The sequence below is a fragment of the Perognathus longimembris genome, chromosome 5 (assembly GCF_023159225.1).
Source record: "Perognathus longimembris pacificus isolate PPM17 chromosome 5, ASM2315922v1, whole genome shotgun sequence".
NCBI lineage: Eukaryota > Metazoa > Chordata > Mammalia > Rodentia > Heteromyidae > Perognathus > Perognathus longimembris.
In genome coordinates this window covers 55,313,956-55,337,863 of record NC_063165.1, presented here as the reverse complement: position 1 = coordinate 55,337,863, position 23,908 = coordinate 55,313,956, and the positions used below count along the sequence as shown (strand labels likewise).

At 36.3% G+C, this 23,908-nt stretch overlaps 1 protein-coding gene across 3 annotated transcripts in view; it reads right to left on the bottom strand.

Annotated features, from left to right (window-relative positions):
• Window positions 1–676: 676 nt before the first annotated feature.
• The window catches only part of Fgf12 (fibroblast growth factor 12), a 341,337-nt gene continuing 318,105 nt past the window's right edge, over window positions 677–23,908 (bottom strand). For all 3 annotated transcript variants that reach the window (XM_048346939.1, XM_048346940.1, XM_048346938.1), the window contains exons 4-5: window positions 16,044–16,242; window positions 677–3,122 (exon numbers count right to left, since the gene is read on the bottom strand). In XM_048346939.1, the coding sequence (XP_048202896.1) occupies window positions 3,004–3,122; window positions 16,044–16,242 (318 nt within the window). In that variant the 3' untranslated portion in view covers window positions 677–3,003. The remainder of the gene's footprint in view (window positions 3,123–16,043; window positions 16,243–23,908) is intronic.

Sequence of the window (23,908 nt, the reverse complement as noted above, 5' to 3'; positions counted from 1 at the left end):
GTCCATGGTTCAAAGCTACCAGGAGGGGCTGGGAATATGGCCTAGTGGCAAGAGTGCTTGCCTTGTACACATGAAGCCCTGGGTTCGATTCCCCAGCACCACATATATAGAAAGGCCAGAGATGGCACTGTGGCTCAAGTGGTCAAGTGCTAGCCATGAGCAAAAAGAAGTTTAGGCCTTGAGTCCAAGGTTCATGACTGGCAAAAAGAAAAAAACAAAGCTACCAGGAAAGTCCATGAGATTCTTATCTGAAGTGAATCTGTGGCTGAAAGTAGCAGAGCACTGGCTTTGAGCAGAAAAGCTCAGGGACAGTGTCCAGGACCTGAGTTCAAGCCTATGACTGATAATAATAATAAATAAATAAATAATAAAAACAATAAATATAAGGCATAACTAAGCAAACATTTATCTGTTCTCTGAACCACAATTATTGTTATATAGGCTTAGGTGTAAAAGAAATGTGAGATTTCTCATTCATTCTCTGAAATGAGTTGAAAATCAAAGAAAGATAATTTTGAAACATTTCCTTGCAGTAAACTTTTGATGGTCATGATATTAATGAAAACAATGTATAAATTCAGTATCAACGTATAAATTGAGTAATCAGGAATGTCCACCTGAACTACTATCAAGAAGGAAATAAATGTTGTTACAAATAATAAATGATGGGCAACCATAGAAAATAGAGAAGATATTTTATTGTAGATTCATATCTGTATCATTTTTTCATAATCAACCAGATTAAATATAGATTGTCATGAAATTGCTGTTGAAATGGGTGATTGTGGATGCCAACATTGTTTGACCTGTGAAGCTGTCATTTGTGTTGTGGTTGATTGGTTGATTATATGTGCTTCATCACAAAGCTCCAGTCATTTCATGCTAAAAGAGCCTATGACCCATTTTATTGAAGAGTTACTTTGTTTTATTTTCCTCAAAGAAAATAAGGCTTTGTGCTTGGAATCTGTTTGGTCCTGAAAGTGACAGGTGTACTTATAGTGAAGTGATATCAACAGTGACAAGGAATATACAGCCAGATTTGAATATTTACAAGGGTATTATTTTCCTCAAAGAGCAACATTCCTTTTTGTAAAAAAATTAAATGTATTTATTTGTTATTTTCCATATAGTTTGATTAAACAAGTATCCACTGCAAATGTGTTCAAAATTCTTGTCTACATGTATATCATTTATTCTCCTTGACTCAGGCAAATTCTCCCAGTTCATTTCCTGCTACCCACTGAGAACATAAACAGGATACTTGGTGAGGGACAAGAAGCACATTGAAGAATAATGATTGTGTAGAGTCAGGGGCACTATGTCAACCTTGAAAGAATACAGCAACTGATGGCATGGTTTGAGGTGAGGGCCTAGAGCTTCTGCAAAGTGTATATATTTTAGGGAGTCATATTTGGAATAATACATGCTGGACAGTAGAGATATAGGAGAAGTTACATGCTAAGTCTTCTCATTAATAATATCCATAAATCTGCATACAGTTTTTAGCGTTCTGTTTTGTTTTATTGTTTTAATTTGGATGTCTCTACACCATTCCTGATTGATAGGGCTATGTAGATCTACTTATTCCAATGCAATTGTATAACACTCACTTCTTTGCTTGTATTTTCTAATATATTAGAATCCCTAACAGTGTGTTTGCTTACTCTTACAGTGAGTTCTTTTTTGCTACTTCAAGCTACTCAAACAATTCCATCTATTGGAATCACAATTGCTAATTCCATATCATTTCTCCATGTTCCTTGAAAATTCAGTGCATAATTAGTAACTTTCTATCAGCTCCAAGACAGACTTACTTTCATCTAGACTTATAAATGTGAATAGATATCAACAAACAAGCCACTGGCTTCATAAAGATAGTAAGTAAAGAATCTCACATCCATATCTTCCAGTTTCTCACAGAGTCTAGAAAACAAACCACTATATTTTTCAGCTCTGCTTAGGTACAAAAGCAAATGTTATTTGCTTTGACTCATTTCCTTGGACTTATTACCTTATGTAAAACCATTCATTCTTTGTCCCTACTACAAGAGATTGTACCAAACTCTCTAAGAAAGCTAGACATGCACCTATACTCTCAAGAGTGTCCCCAAAATAAAAACTAAGAACAAATCAAAAGAGCAAGTAACTTATGTCTAACCACAAAGACATAGCAATGGTGGAAGAGTTCCAAAAGTTACTTCAGCTTTTAGGAGAAGAATTTCTGTTTCTGTATGATTTTAAAAATGAGATTTTCAATTAATACTTTGAGGAAATAGGATATTCTCCTAGGAGAATCTGCCTCTTAATGAAGGAATTAAATCAGCTACTACTGTTCACAATTCAATACAAGACTATTCTTTTACAAAAACCAACCTGAACAGCTTCAAGAGTAATATTTTTAAATGTTTTTCATGTTGAATGATTCCTGGTTACATACCTAATAGGCATTAGAAGAGTATAATTTATACATAGTTTAATTTCATGGCTAAAAAAATTTCCAGGTTACAAGATATAATCATATATAATTTCCAGATGTCCAAAGAAAATACAAAAAAAAATCAAACAAATATTATCACAGCATTTTCCAGAGTTTGAGCAATTTAAGGTCTAACATTGATCTCTAAGTTCATTTCTCTTAAATCCTTTTCTTTTATGTAATAATTTTATTTCATCTTATTTACAGTAATGTCTTCATGACAATTAGCCCTCTATTAATAACAACACAGCTTAATTTAATGTTTGTGGAGTCCTGGTTTATTTTTTTCCATTGCTTTTTTTTATGTGATATTTGTGCACGTGAATTTTCTACCACATTGCAACAGGCAAGCTTTGGTTCGATTTTCTTGTCCTACACAAAGGAAGATTTTGAGTGCAGAATCTTAGCTACTAGGTCCTGCGATGCCATTTTATTTTTCTCTCCTGGGTGGATTTGTTGGAAGGGAACCAGGGAGGGGAGGGGAGAGGAAGGAAAGGAAGGAGAGGGAAGAAAGGCAGAGTTCTCAGCTATGTGGAATCTTGATTCACGACTTTGCCTCCATTCATGGTTGGTGTTCCAGAACTTTTCCTTGAACGGCCTTGTTTTTCTCCAATTTCATGTAGTGATGGTTCTCTATACATACACACTGGGAAGACAAAATCACAAGAATTACTATAGTACTATTATAGGGCACATCAAGCAAACTGCAAGTTTTATCTGAGAAAATATTTCACTGTCATCATTTTCTTTTTTGAAACAGTTTTAAGTTGGGTACAAACCTGAAGAATATACACAATTCCCTTCTATTGCTACCAGTCAGAGTTTCTTAGGTTTTCTTGAACTGCAGATATGTGAGTTGTTCTTTTTTGCTGACAGAAAAAGCTTGAGTCTTTATAGTCTCGTAACCAATGTAACAAGATATTTGATGAGTTAGAAATGAAGGAGGTATAGCCTTTCAATGCAGAAATAAAGGTTATTTTCTTAGTCCTAACATTGGAATCTAGCTTGGAGAGAGAAAAATATTGCCTGACATGCTCATACTCTTTACCTTACTATGAGAATAATGACATTCTTCTGTCAAATTTTCAAAATGTTCTACATAAGAAATGGTAAATGGTGAGAGATAAAGAGGAAAAGGAAATCAATCCCTGATTGCCCTCAATTTTCTTCACCTAAAGTAAGGCACAGAGTCCATAAACTTTTAGTTATTAAACAATAGAAAATGTGAATATGTATACATGAGGTTTAAGTTCACATCTATATGAACAGTTCCTTTTCCTCCTACTTTTTTTTGTCTAGTTCTAAAGCTTAGTAATCTGTAAACTATTATGGCTGTTGCTCAATGAGAGTTTGGAAAGAAAATTGCTTTCCAATTCATAGTTCTTCTAATTAAATAAGATCAATCTGCATATTGAATACATTAATTCTCTTCTTGGCCTGTTATGAAATAGAGAAAATGTGATTGTAAGACACTTAGATAGCAGAAGTTTCTTTCATCCTGGGTTTAGGGACAGTCAAGCTAGTCAGCATCTTCAAATATTTGATCATCACTAAAATGGTTTGTGTGTGTGTGTGTGTGTGTGTGTGTGTGTGTGTGTGTGTGTATGAGAGAGAGAGAGGGAGAGAGAGAGAGCACACTAGTGTTGAGGCTTAAACACAAGGCCCGGGTTGTCTGAGAACTTTTTGCCCCAAGGCTAGTTAATGTTCTACCACTTGAGCCACAGGTCCACTTCCACCATTTTTGGTACTTTTTTAGAGATAAGACTCTCATAAATTTTCTTGTCCCAGTTGGCTTTAAACCACCATCCTTCTATCTCAGCTTCCTGTGTAGCTAGGATTGTAGCCCAGAGCCACCAATGCCTGTCTCAGGTTTAATAATGCTATGTTATTTTCCAACATTCTTCCTTGGGTTTGGATGTTAAGAGTATAAATTGGGGAGTCATAATATCGGGATCTAAAGCTGGACTCAGTCACTTTGTCAACTTGAGCTTATTTTCCCAACTAAAAAGTGATATTTTCATGTGGATTAGCTTTCTAATCCTCATAAAATAAGCAATCAAAAATGTTTAAGATAAAGGAGCTGATTGATTGCTTGTGAGGATTTTGGATAACAGATTTCAGAGAACATGGTGATCAATTGATTTAGCATAAGATATTCTAACAAATTCAAAATTTAGACAAAAAGAGAATTAGGAAAACATCCCTGAGATCACTTAAGTGATAAAGAGGCATCCACACTCATATAGCTGAAACTATTCAGCATTATTCCCACTTGAATTAGCTGGGAGGTTGTTAAAATGCTGGTTATGATTCTGACATTCTGTGGTGGCTTTGGGATTCTGCATTTTCACTGACCTCCCAGCTAATGCTGGTGATACCCAGAATACCCTTTGAGTAGTAGCATGTACACTAACAAAATATGTTAAGTGTCTTATGGAAAATTATTACCCACTATATGTTTTCGAGTGATGTTTAAAAATATTTCAATTACTTCTGATTCTTCCAATCTTCTCAAAGGATTTAAATGCCTCTGGCTGAAGTAGCAGAGGATTCATAGTTGACTAGCTTGGAGAACTGATTCTGACAAGTTCATATGGCACAAAATTAGTAATTCAACAATTTTCCTTTGGGGGATTTGAGATGATTACTCTCAAACCTAGAAAATCTTTATGGAATTTCATTTTGGAATCTTGAAGTCCTCAAGTCTAACTGCTCTTACTTGTATTTCAGTTATGAGTAAAATGTCAATACCTCCAAAACTAAAGCATATTTTTATTCTTGCAGCTATACACATTTATAGGGAACAGGTTAATGCAAAGGGAAACTCAGAGGAAATGCCATCTGATTACCTTGAAAAGCTATCTATCCATTAAATACCATAAAGCAATTTCCCACTCTCTGAGTTAGTCAACCTTGAGGATCTACATTGAGATAGGGGTGGGGGGGTGGGGTGAGAGAAGAAGAAGAGGAGGAGGAGGAGGAGGAGAGAAGGGAAGGGTGGGGAGGAAAGGAGAGCAATATATTTTGACCTACAAAACATTATCTTGGAAATACTTGGAGTACTTTTCTCTAATTTCTATTAAGTGATACACGTCTGCAATTTTTGTAGCTGAGTTTAATGGTCTTACAGGTTCCCCATGTAGTTTCCTTTTGGCACATACTCTACTATGGATATGTATATGAACTGTTATTTTCTATTTTTCATTTTCACACAAAGGGCCTCCACTGTGACAACATGAATGCTATAGGTGTGTGCCCAACTGGAATTAATGAATTTGGATAGATCATCAATTTATTTAGAATCTATAAGCTATCTTTACTGTCTACAAGAAGATTTTAAATTGATAGCTAAAACTTCTCTGTCTCCAAAAGACCCTTTGAAGACAATTCATTCACTAGCCTACCATTTTCATTAAATGGAGAAATGCTATTCAGGGTTATGAGAAAAATGGCCCATTTCTTAGTTGGAAAATGCAAGGGCTAGAAGCACACTTGAAATGTGAGAGTACTTGTCTACCAAGGCAGAAGCAGTGAGTTCAGACTTTTGTACCACAAAGAAAGAGGGGGGGGGGGGGCGGAAATGAAGCGTTAGCTGATATAGATTCAATGAGTTATATTTAGTTTTTTGGACTTTTAATTTTCATTCTTATTTACAGATCCTGGAATTCAGTAATAGAATTAATTAGGAAGGTAATCAAAGAGGCATAAATCCCAATCCAATTCTATACTTAAAATGTAATTAAAACAATATAACTGAAATAGCCTGAAAAAAACAGAAAAGACAAAGAAAGTACTTTAGTAATAGGACTACTTTAATAACAGACTTGATCTTTTATTCTAGAGGAGCTTAATTTAGCACTTAAGGATTTTAAGCCAACAAATGATAGATCAAGAATTACTATCCCATATGGGTTTGTACTCGTTGCTGTTCAGGAAGCAGATATTGAGCTATCAATTGGGAACATCACTGAAGGCAGTCCAGGAAAAAAGTCTATAAGACCTCTTCTTAACCAAAAAAAAAAAAAAAAAAAAAAAAAAAAACCTGGGTGAAATGATGAATGTCTATCATTCCAGCAACACAGGAAATATATATGGGAGAATTTTGAGCAGGGCCTTCTTGGGCATAAACATGTGACTCTGTTCCAAAAATAGTTAAAGAACAAAGGGCTAGGAAGATCACGGAAGTAGTAGGAACCTACTGGGACAACTGAAGTTGTTGCTGACACATCTTGTTTTTTTTCAAATGGAGAGAATATAAACTTTTTTTGGATGTAATCCATAAATTACACCCTACTAAGAGCCCCAATCCTCCATCAGTTTTCATTACAAGAGAATAAAATATGATTCGTCTTTTCCTTACTACTGCTTTAATCAAATATTCTTTGGTTCTCCATAATTTCTGAGATGTGGAAAGGTTAGATTGCTCTGTTAGTTAATGTACCATAAAGGATATTTAATTGTCTTGATAGCAGATCACAGAAGGGTATGGGCAATTAACATGAAGCAATTGCACACCTTAATTAATGTCATATGAAACCCCTTTGGAATGAAGGGTAGGAGAATTTTAAGCGATGGTTTAGAAATCCTTTGGAATGGCAAGAAAATCTGTACTGGAGCAGAAGTAACATAGGCAACTGGTATCCAAGTAATATGCCAGAGGAATGTGCTCAGTATGTTGCCAACATATCTTCCAAAGGGTTTAGAGATATGAAGAACAAAAATGTTGATTCTTCAACTAAAGCCATCAGCAGCACCTGAAAGGTAGGTACAATTTACTTCATCATTCTCACTTTGTCTTCCAATTGGAGCTTTATGAGGTCAGGGCTCCTGATTTGTTCTGCTCTTTGGTGACTGACTATGCAGTTGTTGAAGGATAATGAATTTTCCTCCAAATTAAGTTGTTATTGATATTAATTCTTCATTCAATGCCATGTCTCAAAACACTTTTAGCTAGTGTTGGTGGTTCATGCCTGTAATCCTACCTGCTCAGGAGGATCTGAAGATTATAGTTAGTAGATAGTTCAGGCAGGAGAGTCTTTTAGACTCTTAACTCTAATTACCCATTAAAAAATAAATAAAGCCAGAAGTGAAACCTCTACTGCACCTGGTACAGTGCTAGACTTGAGCAAAGAAGCTCAGGAACAGTACCCAAGCCCAGAGTTGAAGTGCCAGGAACAGTACAAGAGCAGGACTAAAATAAGAACCCAAATCATCACCAGCAAAAAAAAACCAACAACAACAAAAAAACCCCAACAACCCTCACTTCTCCAAACCAAAAGATAAAAAAAGTAAAAATGACATTTTGCATCTTATCTGATAAAATTTTCAAGAGAAATTGGGCTTTCATACTTTCTTTGTCTTATCTTCATTTTATCTATATGAAACAGATAGAATTTATAATTGACTTCATCTTTAGAAATGACTGTAGTTAAAGAAAGTTATACTTTCAAAATACCTAGTGAATCACTGCCAACATTTTAATCAGAAGAATTAGAATTTCTTCTTTGTTCATTTCTTGAAATCTACCATGTTACAAATTTAGTTATTAATTTATCCCTAATTTTGACATTATCTCTAATAATTCTGTATAGTAATTTAACCTAGCGCTATATTTATCTTAAGAACTGTTGGGTGACTTAAAATGTGACATGCTTAATATATTTAATTTTATGGTTTCAAATAGATAATTTACTGTATTTGTTTCAATATAATACAGTGACCACCAAACCACAAATGAATTTAAATTGCCTATGACCTAATTTGACCAAATTAAGCCTAGAAACATCAAATTCAATTCACAATGCAGCTGCTCAAATTTTGTTGCCATCACAAACACTGAGACAATATTTGGAATATGTATACCCCTAAGTTGTATCCAGGTCATACCCAGGTCATACCCAGGCTTAACAAATCAGTTCATTTTCAAGATTTGATCAGAGTTTGGAGCTTTTAACTCCACACCAAGGTGGTTTTAATACTAAGAGCTGAAAATTATTCTGCAGGGACTTAAATTCTAATAAGGATACTGCCCTACACTCGTGTGTGTGTGTGTGTGTGTGTGTGTGTGTGTGTGTGTCTCTTTTCCCAGTCAAAAGTAAGTTGGTGGAAATGGGTTAATATTCCTTATTCTAGGCTTTATACACTATTTTAGTGATAGCTCTCCATTGATACATACTGATCTTAATTCTGAGTTACCTTTTTTTAGAACCCAGGAAGTTTAACCATTTGCAAAGTGCACACAGTGTCAAGGAGAAGAAATTTGACTCTGAATTCTCAACCACCTGCTGGAGCTGAGTAATGAGCTTCATGAAGGAAGAGGGAGGAGAAAAGGAGGAGTTTGCATCTTTTCCTTTGTCAAGGAGTCTTTGGCTTGTATCTGATATTAAAGGGGGAGGCCACGGGAAGAACCTTTCATTCTGGGGGTGCTCCTGCTTCTGTGTGGGGTGAACAATGCTTGGAAAGGGCAAAACTGGGAATCACCAAGCCCGCGCTATTGTCTTAGATTCCAGGGGAGGGGACCTATGTGAGCAGGGCTGGATGGGCAAGGTATATAGTAATGGGTTTAAATATCAAGTCTATCCATCTGTCTGAATAGATGCCACTGCAACCCCTCATTAACACCCACCACCTTCTACACACCACATGAGGGTGAAAGAGTGATAATTATTATCATGTTGTCCATGTAGTACTTAAAGATCCTTGAACTGGAAGAGCTTTAATTTGGGGAATCTTGATATCCAAATATGTAATCACCGGTAGGACTGGAATTAAGGCAAAGATGTTCGGGTGGGGGAAAAAAATCTACTTTGTCTTTTTCTCTATTGGTTTTTCTTTTATTATTTCTTCTATTGAAGTCACTAAAGGGTTACTTATTTACCAAACAGTACTGCATCCCATTGAGGTGGTAACAGTAATTAGTAGTGGACTTACAGGTTTATGGCAGTTTCATAGTTTATTTAACCTATTGTGGTACCGAGGAGTGGACCACATCCTGCTTAATGGAAAAATCTTTTTTTTAAAGAAAGAATTTCTGTTTCCATTTCTTGGAGTTCATTTCAAGTAGCATCATTTTGTATGGTCATATGCACATAGCTATTGATAGCTATTGAACTATTGTGATCCTCTGCTAGGTCTATCTTAGAAAAACACTAATTTTTACAAATGGAACCTATGTTTCTTTGGGTCTGGCTCACTTCACTTAATATGGTTTTTTTCCCAAGCCTTTCCATTTCCTTATGAATGGAGTGATATTATTCTTTCTGATAGAAGCACAGAATTCCACTGTGTATATATACCACATTTTTTGATCCATCCGTCTACATAGAGGCATCTGGGTTGGCTCCATATCTTAGCTGTGGTAAATAATGCTGCAATGAACATAATTATGCTGGTAGTTTTAATGTAGCCTTGTTTGTGATCATTTGGTTAAATGCCCAGGAGTGGGATTGCTGGATCATAGAAGGGCTCTATATTTAGCCTTCTGAGGAACTTCCATACAGCTTTTCAGAATGGTTGAACCAGTTTACATTCCCACCAACAATGTAGTAATGTTCTCTTTTGGCCACATCCTCGCCAGCCTCTGTTATTAGTTGTTTTCTTGATAATGGCCATTCTAACTGGGATGAGGTGGAATCTCAATGGAGTTTTGATTTGCATTTCTTTTATGGCCAGAGATATTGAACATTTCTTCATGGTCTATTGGCCATTCTTATTTCCTCTCCAGGGAAGTTTCTTTTTAATTCTTTAGCCTTCTTATTAATTGTGTGGTTGCTTCTTTGAGGATTTTTAATGGAAAATCTTTACAACTTAAGACAAACACTCCTCTCCCTTTTTCAGGTTTGTCTTTGAGATGGAGTTTTGCTAAAGAACCGTTGCCATAGCAGGCTTTGACCTCATTTTCCATCTTCTTCTGTAGCTGGGATTATAGTCATGAGCCACCATACCTTCCATACAATAATTCCTTTAAAAGCCCCAACTAAAAGTCCCAACAATCTTTGTGGTTTAGCAGTGTAATATGGCTACTTTCTTATGGAACTCTTGTTTTAAATTTATTTTCTAAAAGTGTCTTCCCATGGTATTCTGTATACCTAGGCTATGCAAAGAATACTATTAAAAACTTGAAAAAAAAACAAACCCATACTGGAACAGTATGTCAACCACAATTCAACCATGATGGAAACAGCTCATAAAACTATAATTTATTAATTCACTAATTGAATGAATGTGTTCAGAATATTTTATAGACAGATCTAGAGCTAGATTCCATGAAGGAACAGGCATCTATGGCAAGTACTTATAAAGACTGGACACAACATCATTTGCCAAAGAACTTTAGAAAATCCTTGTCCAAATTCTTTTACAGAGTACTTAATGAAGCCTATTAGAATTCATGAGAGGGAAAAAAAGCAATGCATTTTTAATTATCTCTTGGATAGTTTGAGCCTGGCATCCATTATCTGCTTCATGTCTTTTCCTTATGATATCTTGTGTACCCATCTCAGACCGGCATGGTGTAGAACTAACTTGCTATGAACTTTGCATCATTGTAAGCTATTTCTGCTTTGCTGTCACTGGCTTTCCAGAGTATTTGCATATTCGTAGGCTTCCCTTGGATTAAAAAGCAGGACACTGTAGGGGTTAGGGACATAGACACAGACATCTGGCTTCCTGGTTTGTAACCCCCGTTATGTGTTTTTCTAGCATGATGATCTTGGATAGTTTAGTTAATTGCTTTGGACTATTAGTCTCCTCATCTATAAAATAAAAATGATAACATAGTTCTATTATGAGGTTTCACAGAAATAAACGTATGGCACTAGTCTAGCAAATGATAAATGAAAAAGCTACACATTGCAGGAACAAGACAATAAGAGGAGTATTAATAGAAGTAATGAGAGTAGTTTGCAATCCTGGCAGGGATGAAGGTCTCATGTACAGCACAATAATGCCTAACATAATTTCAAATATCTTTCATAATAATGAGAACGTAATGATATAAAATACAACTGCATCGAAAATTATTGGTTAGTTGTTCACCTTTTTATATTATAATAACAACATCAAAGAATGCATTAGGCATAAAGAAATGGACCAATTCTGTGTGTATCAGGCAAATTATTAGTGTATGAAGGTTTCCATTAATATTGGAGAACTTTCATTTCAAAAGAACAGGTATACTCCAGATTAGGAACCATTACCCTCTATTTGGGTAACATCCACAAATTTTGAGGGACTTCAGACCATTTTTCCAGGGACTGAAACACTGAATTGTTCGAGTCAGAATGATCTGGCTTAAATTCTGTCTCTACCACTCATTACCAGCATGATTTGAGCCAAATTACATAATGGCTCTGTGTATCATCTCCAGTGTTCATAAATAGGAATAATATTGAAGGCTCCTTCTTATAAGTGGGAAAAATGAACATTAATTGAGGCCTGTTTCAAATACTACCTAAACAAAGTAAGCATTTATAAAATTGTTCACTAATATTGTTCAAACAAGGGTACCCTGTTCTCCAAGCAAATGCCAAAGACAAGTGTGGGGAATTGAATGGCCTGAGATCTAAAGCCAACTTAAGCTTTTATCTTAGGAAATGATTCGCATCATTCTTTGTACTTCCCATCTGTTGTTATTCCCATAATGGAAAGAGACAAAGAGCCTTAGGAGTAAATACAGGTATTAATGAATCTGACTCCGAAATGGCTTTGTATTTTTCCCCAGAACAAAAAGGAAATAATTACAAAGTATCAGTAAAAGAAAAAAAAATCAAAACAAAATAAACAACCAAAAAGTGTCAAGAAAAGAAATTAGAGATAGTCTCAAGTAGAGAAGGCTCCAGAGCAAAGCATACATTGTAAGCTATCAAATAAATACCATTCCAACTTTAGTTCTGAAAACATGACTATGAACTTTTATGTAGCCATCAAGAATAAAAGCTATATGCACCTAAATGTGAATCTCTATCTCAATTTCATCCAGTGTTGTGTATCACATGGCAGCTAAAGGGAACCATCTTAAAAGAAAATTCACACAGATTTCTGTATCTTCTTCCTGTCCCCTCTGATTATGATAGAAATGTTGGTTGGATTATGGATACAAGGGAAAATAGAGGACCATGTATATTGTTGTAGTAACAGTGCAGTACATGAATGTAATGAATCAGAAAAACACACTCTGAAGAATAGCATGGAAAGCTGGATACGGTCAAGATTCCCAGAGTTGGGAAATCACAGCACTATGACTTGATAGCACATCTCTAGCTTTAGTTGATGAGAGGTGTGTGATTAAGATGCTGCTGACATAGTTTTGTGTTGGGTAAATGCAAAACTTATTCTAACTTAGCCAGAAATGTCTAGTGGTCCAAGTCAATATTTAGACCGAAAGGCAGTAACATAAAATATAAGCTGTTCAGAAACTAGCAATATAAGTCAATGTATTTATTATCTAGAACCAAGAAGAAACTTCACTAACTTAAGTATAGATAGCAACTACAATTAGGGTAAGTTACAGATGCTTTCTTTTCAGGGGAAGGGCTCTGTATCTGTGCACTATCCATATAAAAATGAATAAAGTAAGTAGTTTTTTTTCTTCATGCTTTCCTAAATGCTCCCAAAATTGTTAATAATCTTGTACTATTTCCATAAGAACAAAATATCAACCTAGATGAGCAAATAAAACCAATGCATGAGGTAGAAACAAATATCATCTGCTTCTTAGGTACTCTGTGCTAAGCAGACATCCTCTAGATTTACTTGCAATATTTCTGAAATGTTTATGTCTAGGTAATCCCACTTATCTTGAATGATCTGAACCTAGCCTATCACTAAAGGTATTTTTAAATATCAGCTTCTCAATGAAACTTGCTTTTTGTGGAAATGTCAGTTCTCTCTCTAATTTCCAATATCAATTGATGCAGAATGAAATGTAGCACTTTCGACTATATGATTATTACTTTCCCTTCACTATTGCTACCATGCAATTGCTATTGGTATAATTCTTCTATATAACTGCTATCTCTTAAGTATAATATCTCTACAAATATCCTCAAGTTCTCATTACTTTCCTATTCATTGGTTTGCTCTCTCAGATGCGTGATTCTTCAATTGACATTTAATAAATAAATCTCCATCTCTCTATTAGGCCACATATTGTACAAGAAACAGGGGAAAAACATGTTTTGTTAAATTACAAGGAGCTAACCATGAATAAGAGAAGACAGAGGGACAATAAGTAAATTTAATGTAAATGGAGATAGTGATACAATGACAAGAAAAAAGAATGTTTATGTTTTTGCTTGATGAATGTCAGAGAAGCCATTAAAAGAAGTAGTGTATATTGGGAACTGATGGCTCATGCCTATAAGCCTAGCTACTCAGGAGACTGAGATCTGAGGACTATAGCTCAAAACTAGCCAGCACAGGAAGGCCAGTGAGTCCCTTCTCTCCAATTAACAACCCCAAATGCAGGAAGCAGGACTGTGACTCAAGTGGTAGCGCTCTTCTAGACTTGAGAAAAGAAGCTCAAGGCCTGAGCACAAGTCCCAGGACTGAAACACACAAAGAAGTGGTGACTTTTATTGTGTGTGCTGGTGTTGGGGTTAGAACTCAGGGCCTCTGTACTCTGGCTTAGTTATTTTGCTCATAATTGGCACTCTACCACTTGAGCCACACTTCCAGTTTTGGCTTATGGGTAGTAAGAGGTAAGAATCTCACAGACTTTTTTTACCTCCAGGTTACTCCATGATATTTAGATTTCAGCCTCCTGAGTAGCTAGGATTGCAGGTGTGAGCCACCAGTGCCACATCAAGAAATGACTCCTATTTTTGTTGCTGTTAATATTATTGCTTTGGGTGTTGGACATTAAACTGGAGGGGGTTGGTACATTTTAGGCAAGTACTCCCCCATTGCTCTATATTCCTGGTCTCCTTGAATTTATCCTTTCCAAGGTGAATCAGCACTTTTCAGACAGAGGAAATGAGAGAACAGAAATTGTGAAGGTGACATGTCCATCATTAGGCCCATAAGACTGAAAATTCAATTTTGTTTGCCTGAAGACATAGGTGAGAGTTTTTTTCTCTTTTGACAATTTACTTAGTATTGTATTGAAATATTTTATTTAAGGGCATTTGTATTACAATAAAAAGAAACTAAGGGGAAGAAATTATTTCCTGAGAATAAGCCAAGCTTTGGGATTCAAAAGCAATGTCCTCTTTATCTGACTTATGTAACAATAACCCCTCTGTACACTACCTTGACAATAACAATACATAATTTTTTTTAAAAAGACAACATTACCTGTGTACAGTTCATGAGGAAAGAGTTTCAGTAATGAATTGTTTATTTTATGAACCAGGAGCTCTAAGTGTCACATTCTAGAAAATGCTTTGACCAAAAGCTCTGAGTGTGATGTTTGTTGGCCCCTGTAGTCATGCATGCTCAATGGAACAGACCTTGTGTTTATTGGCCACAGCCCCTGCCTCAGAGATAGAGAAGAGCAAGCTGAGCTAAATTACAGCCTACCATATCAATGTTTTCATCAGACAAGGAGGTTGAGCCAGTGTTATATGTTAAATACAACATGACTTTCAGAATCTTATTCTGATAAATGTATGAGAATGTATTAGAGAACTTGACTGGCACAAACCAGCTTGCCCAACCAGCATCCTCGATGAGAAACTTCTGAGAGAAAAATATAGTTGTCCTTGGTGAGCATGGTAACTCAAGCCCATAATCTTTACTGCTTGGGAGATGAACATTGGGGAATCATGGTTCAAAGCCAGCTCATGAAAAGTTTTTAAGACTATCTCAACCAAAGTCTGGATGAAACACTGTGCAACTGTCATTCCAGCTACTGAGGAATCATTGATACAGGAAGCATGGGTGAGAGGACTGCAGCCTAGGACAAATTGGGCATCAAGTGGTAGAGCACCTACCTAGCAAGTATTAGGCTCTTGAGCTCAGTCTCTACTATTACATAAAAAACAAACTAAACAAAAAAAAAACCTATCCAATAAAGAAAAAAGAATAGTTTCCACAAGTGGACTTATTCTATTGTTCAATTTGATATAAGTGAAAGATATATTAAACAATCAAAAGAAGGGAAATGTTCAGCTCAACTGAAAATGGTCAAGTTAACTGAGTTCACTATTTTCATTCCTAAACACTACAAAGAAAAACAGACACCCTGTTTCGTTATACTTGCTCCCAGGAATTAAAGATTACCATGTAAACGTATTTCTAAAAGTCTTTTGCAAACTTGAAAGCACTGAGATAATGTTTTTGGTTTTTCAAGGATGTATCCTAGGAAATTACATTATTGTGTTGTAAATGGGAACTACAATATTTATTTTTTTCCTTCTAAGAATTTTGTATTTTGCACATTCACAGATAGTTTTAGTAAGTACTAAGTAGTTACAAGAGAATTCATCTTATTCTTTTTTGTCTATTGTGTTTTGTTCTCTCCTTTTTCTGGTAGGAAAGGGTAAAATTGTGCTTTCTAAGCCTTTCTTAAGATTTGTTACAATCAAGCAATCCGTAGAGACAAGAAGCAAAGAAGCAGCTTCCATACCTTCAATAGGTTTCGGTACAAAATGTGATGAAGGCTTGGTTTTCTTCACTCTGTTCCCCTTCATGATTTGACCTTCTTTATTGAGTCCCAGAAACCACGCTCGGCCTGATTCTTGCTGGCGATAAAGTGTGGAAGAATAGATCACGTAGTAGTTCTCAAACACAGATTCCTTAAATTTGCATTCTGGGGTGAAAACATCCTACAAGGGGGGAAATAGATGAAAAAGAGAAAAGTCTTAAACATAAATCATTAGCAGTGGCTAAATCTAGTCACCTTGACATACATGTACTTTTAAAAAAAGTTCAGTTAGGTATCTCTGTAAGACTCAGAAAGCACAGATTTTCTTTTCTTTTTCTTTTCTTCCTTCTTCCCTCCTTCCCTCCCTCCCTCCCTCCTTCCCTTCTTCCCTTCCTCTCTTCTTTCTTTCCTTCCTTCCTTCCTTCCTTCCTTCCTTCCTTTTTTCCTTCTTTCCTTCCTTCCTTTCTTTGTATTACTAGGGATAATTAGGTCATTGTACCAATTGAGCCACACCCTATCTTTTTACCTGTAGGTTTATTTTATTTTATTTACATAGAGTCTCACACTTTTGCCCTATCTAGACTCAGATTACAGTCATCCTATGTGCAGTCATGGATGCTAGCATGAGCCACCAGGCCTGGACCATAGACTTTCATTTCTAAACAATCTTTACTCTTCCAAGCATGTTACTATTGGATGGTGTCTAAAGAATATGGTCAAGTTCAAGATCAGATCATAGACCAATGCTCTACGCACTGAAGCCTGTGTGATAATTCCTCCTGTTTGGTGCCACCTTGTTGGGCTTTTTTGCCCCTCCCGGCTCGGACTCTTACTTCTTCCTTTCCACCCTCCCTTTCACGCCCTCTCCCCTAGTCATCCGACCTGCAGATAAGCTAGAGTGGAACGGGGGAGATAGCTCCGAACTGTCGCGCACGTGATCTGCCGCAGATGTGTGACCGCCCCTTACGCTAGAAGTCTGGCGTACACAGGCAACGGGGGCTAGCTTCTTAGAGCGAACTAACTTTATTGAGACAAGGACAAGGGGAGATGATTCCGAGGGAGGGGTTTGGCCAGGATGTCGATAGGCTGAAAGGTATCACCTGACCCCCAAGGGCTAACGTCACTCGAGCGTGCCAAACCAGGGCGGGGTTGGTAGGCGCCGGGCTGGCTAGCGGGTTGGGTTGGGGGCTGTCTGCCCAACCGGTTTCTCTGGATTCCAATCCAGAGGCGGCAGCAGGGCCGCATTCCCCAGGGAGGTTCATCAAGCCCCTTCCATCAAGGGGAAAGATGGACCCCAACACCACCTGACACATAAATACAGCACTAACACACGTTAGTGTATTAGGAGCCCAAATCAAAGGCAAACCAGATGTTTTACAAGAGACTGCTCTATATGAGCAAACGTCTACTACATGTACAAGGCTTGTTTCATAACGGACCTGCATCCTACTGCTTTGCTTGGTATCAGTAACTCAAATTTACTTTCTGTACAGCATTTTATTGTGTAATTAAAGCTTCCTATATGAAAATCTAAGAATTAAGTAGCACAAAGAAATATGACTATCACATTGAAAATTACCCAATGAAACACAGAATGAGAGTTTCAGTATGAGAAGAAAGCTTAATTGTCTATTTCAAGTTAATCATTGACAAGTGAAGGCTATATGATTAAATTAAAAATACAAGAAAGAATACAGAGTAAACACCAAAACAAATATTCTTTACCTGACTAAAACTACTCATAGCCAGGTTCCAGTGGCTCATGTCTATAAATAATCCTAGCTACTCAGGAGGCTGAGATCTGAGGATTGCAGTTCAAAGCCAGCCTGGGTAGGAAAGTCCATGAGACTCTCATCTCCAATTAACTCCCTGAAAAACTGGAAGTGGTGCTGTGGCTCAAAGTGTAGAGCAAAGTGTAGAGTCCCTTGAGCAATAAAGCTCAGACCTTAAGTTCAAACCCCATGACAGACAAAAACAACAATAAACTACTCATCATCAATTATGTTTGAGTTGTATAATGACTTACCATGAGATGGTGTAGTCAGTACAAAAAAGTTGCATCTCAACATGTCAAATTCACAAAGTATATTGTATGGAAGGAAAAAAAATGTTTCTCCTTAGATAACCAGAAGGAAACTACATGTGAATGCATTTTCTCTAGCTATAAGGCAATACAAATTCTACATGTCAAACACATTCATAATTGTCATGGCCTTCATTGAATTTCTGTGCGAGGCCCTTATAATAATGCATTTGCATTTGCACATGGAATTAAGTCACGATGCCTACATAGTAGCAAAGCTGATAGAAACCATATCCTGTCAGTCATAATCACATACTGATCTCTCCTGTCTTACACAGAATGAAATGATAAGCATATGGAACCTGGGAAAAGCTTTCAGGGTAGAAGACACTATTTGAAGAACTCATTTGATTTTAATTAGAGTTGGGAGAAAATATATAGGGCATGAAACATGAATGAAAATGTATTGTCATGTATGTTGATAGTGAAGGTAAGCTGGGAGCCAGAGATAAAGCTTTGTGCTAATATTCAATATTGTTGCTCTATTGAACAACTTAACAGAAGCTTGTAATAATGAAATAATTGCTCCCAGAATCACAGGAAGTCAGAGGCAGACCCAGACCCCTGAACAGAACAAAGGATTTCTTGCTGCTGATTCTGTACTTCCTCCAATGCTACACATTGTTTCCTATGACCCAGCTAAGCCTGATTTTGATGTCAAGCTGTTGATTTCAGGAAGCCTTATTCAGTATTACAAAAACCACACCAACCATATGCAATTATTATGTTGTCATGCATACATGAGAAAAGTAACACTTTCTTTTTATAAATAATGAGCTCCTAGGTTTCCATTCAGCTTCATTTTTGTTTAAACTTCCCTCCTAGAAACAGCAAGAGTTCAGGGGATATTGCACAAGGACTGAAGTCCTGGGGCCTTATGCCAGAAACAACATTAGGTAAGGAACTGAACTACTGAATGGGCAAATAAGGGACCCTTTTCGCAACTAAGCCCTAGTCAGAAATGAGCATTAAGCAGTGCATCCCATTAAATGTATACCACAGGGTTTCTGCAAAGAGAATTCAAAAAGGAGGCAACTATTCATGCTGACCACCATAGGAAAACAGAAGTTTCATGCAGGCATTTCTGTGGGCAAAGGCAGTCTTGATTGGGAGAGAAATTTTAAAATTCTGAACCAGACTGTTTGATAACCCTAAGTATAATCTCTACTATACATTCATAACTTACACTATATTATCTACTCATACTATTTGTGTGCAATGAGAAAGTAGAGCCTCAGACTTCAAGTTAGAAAGTCCATCAGGCTTTCTTTTGACACTATACAAAAGCCTAAGTATAGAGTATGTATATGTATAGTGTATGTATATACATTCTTGTGAGACCTGAGTGACTAAAAGTCTGAATTTCATGGTTTTTTAACTATGAACTGAAATATACTGAGATACTTTAAATAACATGACTTGTATACACACAAGCACTGTGTAAACTTTTACAATGTACAGAACCCCTTAATTATTGCTCTTGAGATTTTTTCTTATAGCCAGCAACATATAGTTAATCCTGTAGGAAGATACTTAATTCTATGCTTTTGTCGCACATTTTTATATCTGTCACAACATCCAGAAACCTGGGGATGCTACAACTGTACATAGCAAATTGTATATAGATAAGGCTTATTTTTAAGTCAACAAAAGCTTTTAACAGAGACTTGGGTAATTATATATATTCAGACTTGATTATACTGTTATATGATGACAACTTCATTATCTCATACTCCACTTTGATGTCTCCCTGACTCATCTCTGCACATGGATCATGAACATCCTACACACTTCCTGGCTTAGAGTGTATACTCACCTAGGATAAGTGGTTAGCTTCTAATGATGTCACCACTGACCCACCCAATTCTCATTTAAATGGAGTTTTCCTTCAGATACAAATATCACAAAGGTTGAGGAGATTGAGATTTAGACATTTCAATGGCTATGTGAATAAAATGTTTTATTTTTTCAGGATTGACTAAATGAACCCCATTACTTTCATTATGTACAAACTCCTTGCTATGCTCTACTTCCTAGGCAATCCTCAAATTGAGCTGTTCTCATCATTCTCTCTACTTCTCAATCAAAGAGGAGAGCATAATTTCCCAGTCAGGGTATGGTGAGTTCTCTCTCCCATATTTTCTCTTAGTTTTCCATACTGTAGGCCTTAAGGTGCTCGCTCTGTGTCATGATGGTTTTTCTTGCCCTTATAGTATTCAATAAGACCCACTGTCCCCAAGAAAAAATTCCTCATCAATACCTTCCATGAAGCTCAGCACATTCAGCTCTCATTTCCTCTGCAAACTGCAGAGATTGTGCAACAATGTAGAAGTCATTAACAGTACTGACTCAATTTCTTTGTATGGCCATGAATGTGCTATTTAATTTTGAGAGAAACACTTGTTTTCTTATCTATAAAGTGGGCCAACAATTCTTGCATTCAAAATACGGTTTAAGGCTAGCTTGGTGGCTCTCACTCATCTTATGGATTCAGGAGGTTAAGATTTGGAGGATCACAGTTCAAGGCTAGCAGGACCAGAAAAGTCCTCAAAACTCTAGCTTCAATTAAACAGAAAAGCGGGAGGCTGAAAAGGGGGATGGCTCTGGTGGTAGAGCACTAGCCAAGCAAGCATGAAGGCCCTGAAATAGTCTGTATAAATAAAGATATAATAACAGAGCTGTCTGAAATACCTGAGGAAATGAACAGTAAACTCCTGACTTGGGCAAATCTGTTAATCTCTCTTAATATCTTCTATGGTAAATTAAAGATATGTTTGCTACACACTCATGGAATTAAAAAGATCATACTATATCCCACAAAGACTGTACAATTATTATAGGTAAGTTATGCTTCATAGGATATTTTAACACTTTAATGTTAAAAGTTTCTATCCAGAATATATGTGATGTTGGGTACCAATTGCATACACTTGAAATCTTAGCTACTCTGTAGGTTTAAATCTGAGGATCATGGTTCGAAGCCAGCCAGGGGAAGGAAAGTTCCTGAGACGTTTTTCCAAAAGCTATGCCCCCAGAATAAAATAAAAAGCCAGAAGTAGAGCTGTGGCTCAAGTGACAGAACACTAGCCTTGAGCAAAAGTAGCTGAGACAGAGCCCGGGTCTGGAGTTAAAGGCCCTCCACACCATCCCCCCACATAACAATGATTTAGTCATAAACACTTTACTCCCTTGTGTTTTTCTTAGAAAATGTATCCCTTCCAAATCTGGTCGGAATATAGATTTGTATAGCCCTGCAGAGAGTACTGCAAAGAGGTGGTACTTTCATCAGCTCTCTGAATCCTGCTCTTCCCAAGGCTCCATTTTCTTCTCACTGCTGTGACTGTGATTTGGCCCCACAGCTGTGACAAATGACTAACACTCACTGTACTCCAGCCTTGGGTCTCCCTCCATTCTACACAAAAAAACACATCTGACTTCAAATCCGTTCCAAAAAATATAACTTACTCTTGAAACCCTCTTCAAATTCCTATTTCATTCCTGACACTGCCTGAATGTGACTCCCTCAGAAAGACCTTTCTCAACTACCTGATGTGATCCACTATCTTCTCCAGTCACTTTCTAACCTCTCATTATGCTTTTATTCTTCTGGGAATTCAACATGGCTTGAAATTCTGGCAAATGTGCACCTGTTTAAGCTCCACAGAGACCTGTAGGCTGGTTGCTATAATTTTCCTATTCTCAATAGATCTTGGAATTAAAAAAAATTCAACTCCAATAAAATGATTTGGTGAAAAGTTATCCTGAGGCTTTGGTGTTCATCTACTGCATGTCTTTAAGTTGTGTTCAAACTAGGGAGAATACTTTTTTCTTTTTTTTTTTTCTTTTTTTTTCGTTTTAAACTTTTTTTTCCCCTTATTTTTTTTATTGTCAAACTGATGTACAAAGAGGTTACAGTTTCATACGTTAGGCACTGGTTACATTTCTTATACTGTTTGTTACCTCAAATACTTTTTTCTTAAGTTCTCAGTTTCTCCCAAATGTAAAAATATAATGACTTGTCAAACTGACCAATCTCAAATACACATTTTGTCTCAAATGCCTTTACCAATACCAATCCTACTTACTAATCAAATAATTTCTTATAAGTAAATGTTTCATATAGAATAATTAAAAAATAGTTCTTATGTACCAAAATGGTGTTTATATATGATTAATAATAAAAACAAAAACATTACCTAAGAAACAAGATTTTTGCTTTTGTTTGTGTAACTATGAGCAATTATTTTCTCTATGGCATATGAAATTAAGTTTTTCTTCTTTTTTGATTAAAATTCTAAATAGAGAGACTTTTTGTTTGAAGTGTTATTTTTGCCTTGGCTAGTCCCAAACTCATGGGCTCAAACTATTCTCTTGCCTCACACTCCCAATGAAGCTTGAACTACTGTCATGCACTACTAGTTTGGACCAAAACTTTGTTTAACATATCTAACTGTATTCTCTGTGTGTTGTACAACTTTGTTTACTGTGTTGAGGGTAAGAAAGAAAAAATAATGAAATATTGATGCTTCTTGCAAAATAATTCATAACCAATGACATCAAAAGGTCCCTTTAGATAATCACCTTTGAATATTTGCCTGGAAACTTCTTCATTTGCTACTTAATTAATAGCCCTCAGATTCATAAAACAGGAAAATCCTTGGCATATTAGCAGCTCTTTTGTTAACTGTGTTGTCAGACATAATGATATTAAATCAAGCGAGATACCTATTGTTTTTAGTTCTGACAAAATACAAGAAAATGCTGAATTACATGATCTCAACTGAAAAGTTGGTTTAAAAAAACCCTGTGATTGCTTTGGCTAGAACAAGTCTAATTTTATAACTTAACAAAAGCCTGGGAGATATGGAAACCTTTGTCTATCTACTTTTGTGATAATTTTTACTGGAAAATTACTGAGAGCTAATGCCTCTAAAAATAAAACATCTTTGTTAACTCATTCCTTGCAATACCTGACAAGGCAGTGAAGTAAATTATGCCATCACAAAAATCATGCTACTTGCAGTGTATTAGAAATGTAATTTTAGAGGTAGATAAATAGGCATAGATATAAAAGATCCTTGCTTTTTGACCTTGAAAATGTTACCCACACATGTTTTCTAAAACTCAGTTTCTTCATTTGTAGGTCACAAGCTTTACCTTCAATGTGAAGATGTTATTACTTCACAAGACAGCTGATATGTGTCAGACGTATGGAATCTGGCATATTACTTCATTTATTTATTCCTGGTTACAATTTCTAGGTGATCACAGACATCACAAATGAGACTGTGTTAGCAGCAGCAGGCTAAAATGAGTCACTTTAAATATGGTATCCTAATACATTTTCCTGAGTAGGCTTTGACCTGTGACAGACTCATTGAGACCACCTTCTGTAAGGCCTCCTTAATGCCTATACTGACACAAACCTGGACAGCTAATTCAATATTGGTCTGGGTGATAGAGATTCCATCAAAAGTGACAACTAGACAATAGTTTTTGTTTTGTTTTTTTTTTAATTAAAGGAGCACAGGATGATGCAGATACTGAAACTGACAGACAAAAATGCTACTATAAACATGTTTTAAGACTCAGAGAAAAATAAAAAGGGTGTAATACACAAACAAGAAATTGAGAAATAAAACTGATAAGGACCAATAAAACTTCTAGAAAACAAAAAATTATTTGGGGAAAAATCTGGTATATATCATGTCAGACTGTAGACTTGCAAATGAGGGCATAGGTGGTCTGGAAGTCAGAATTATCC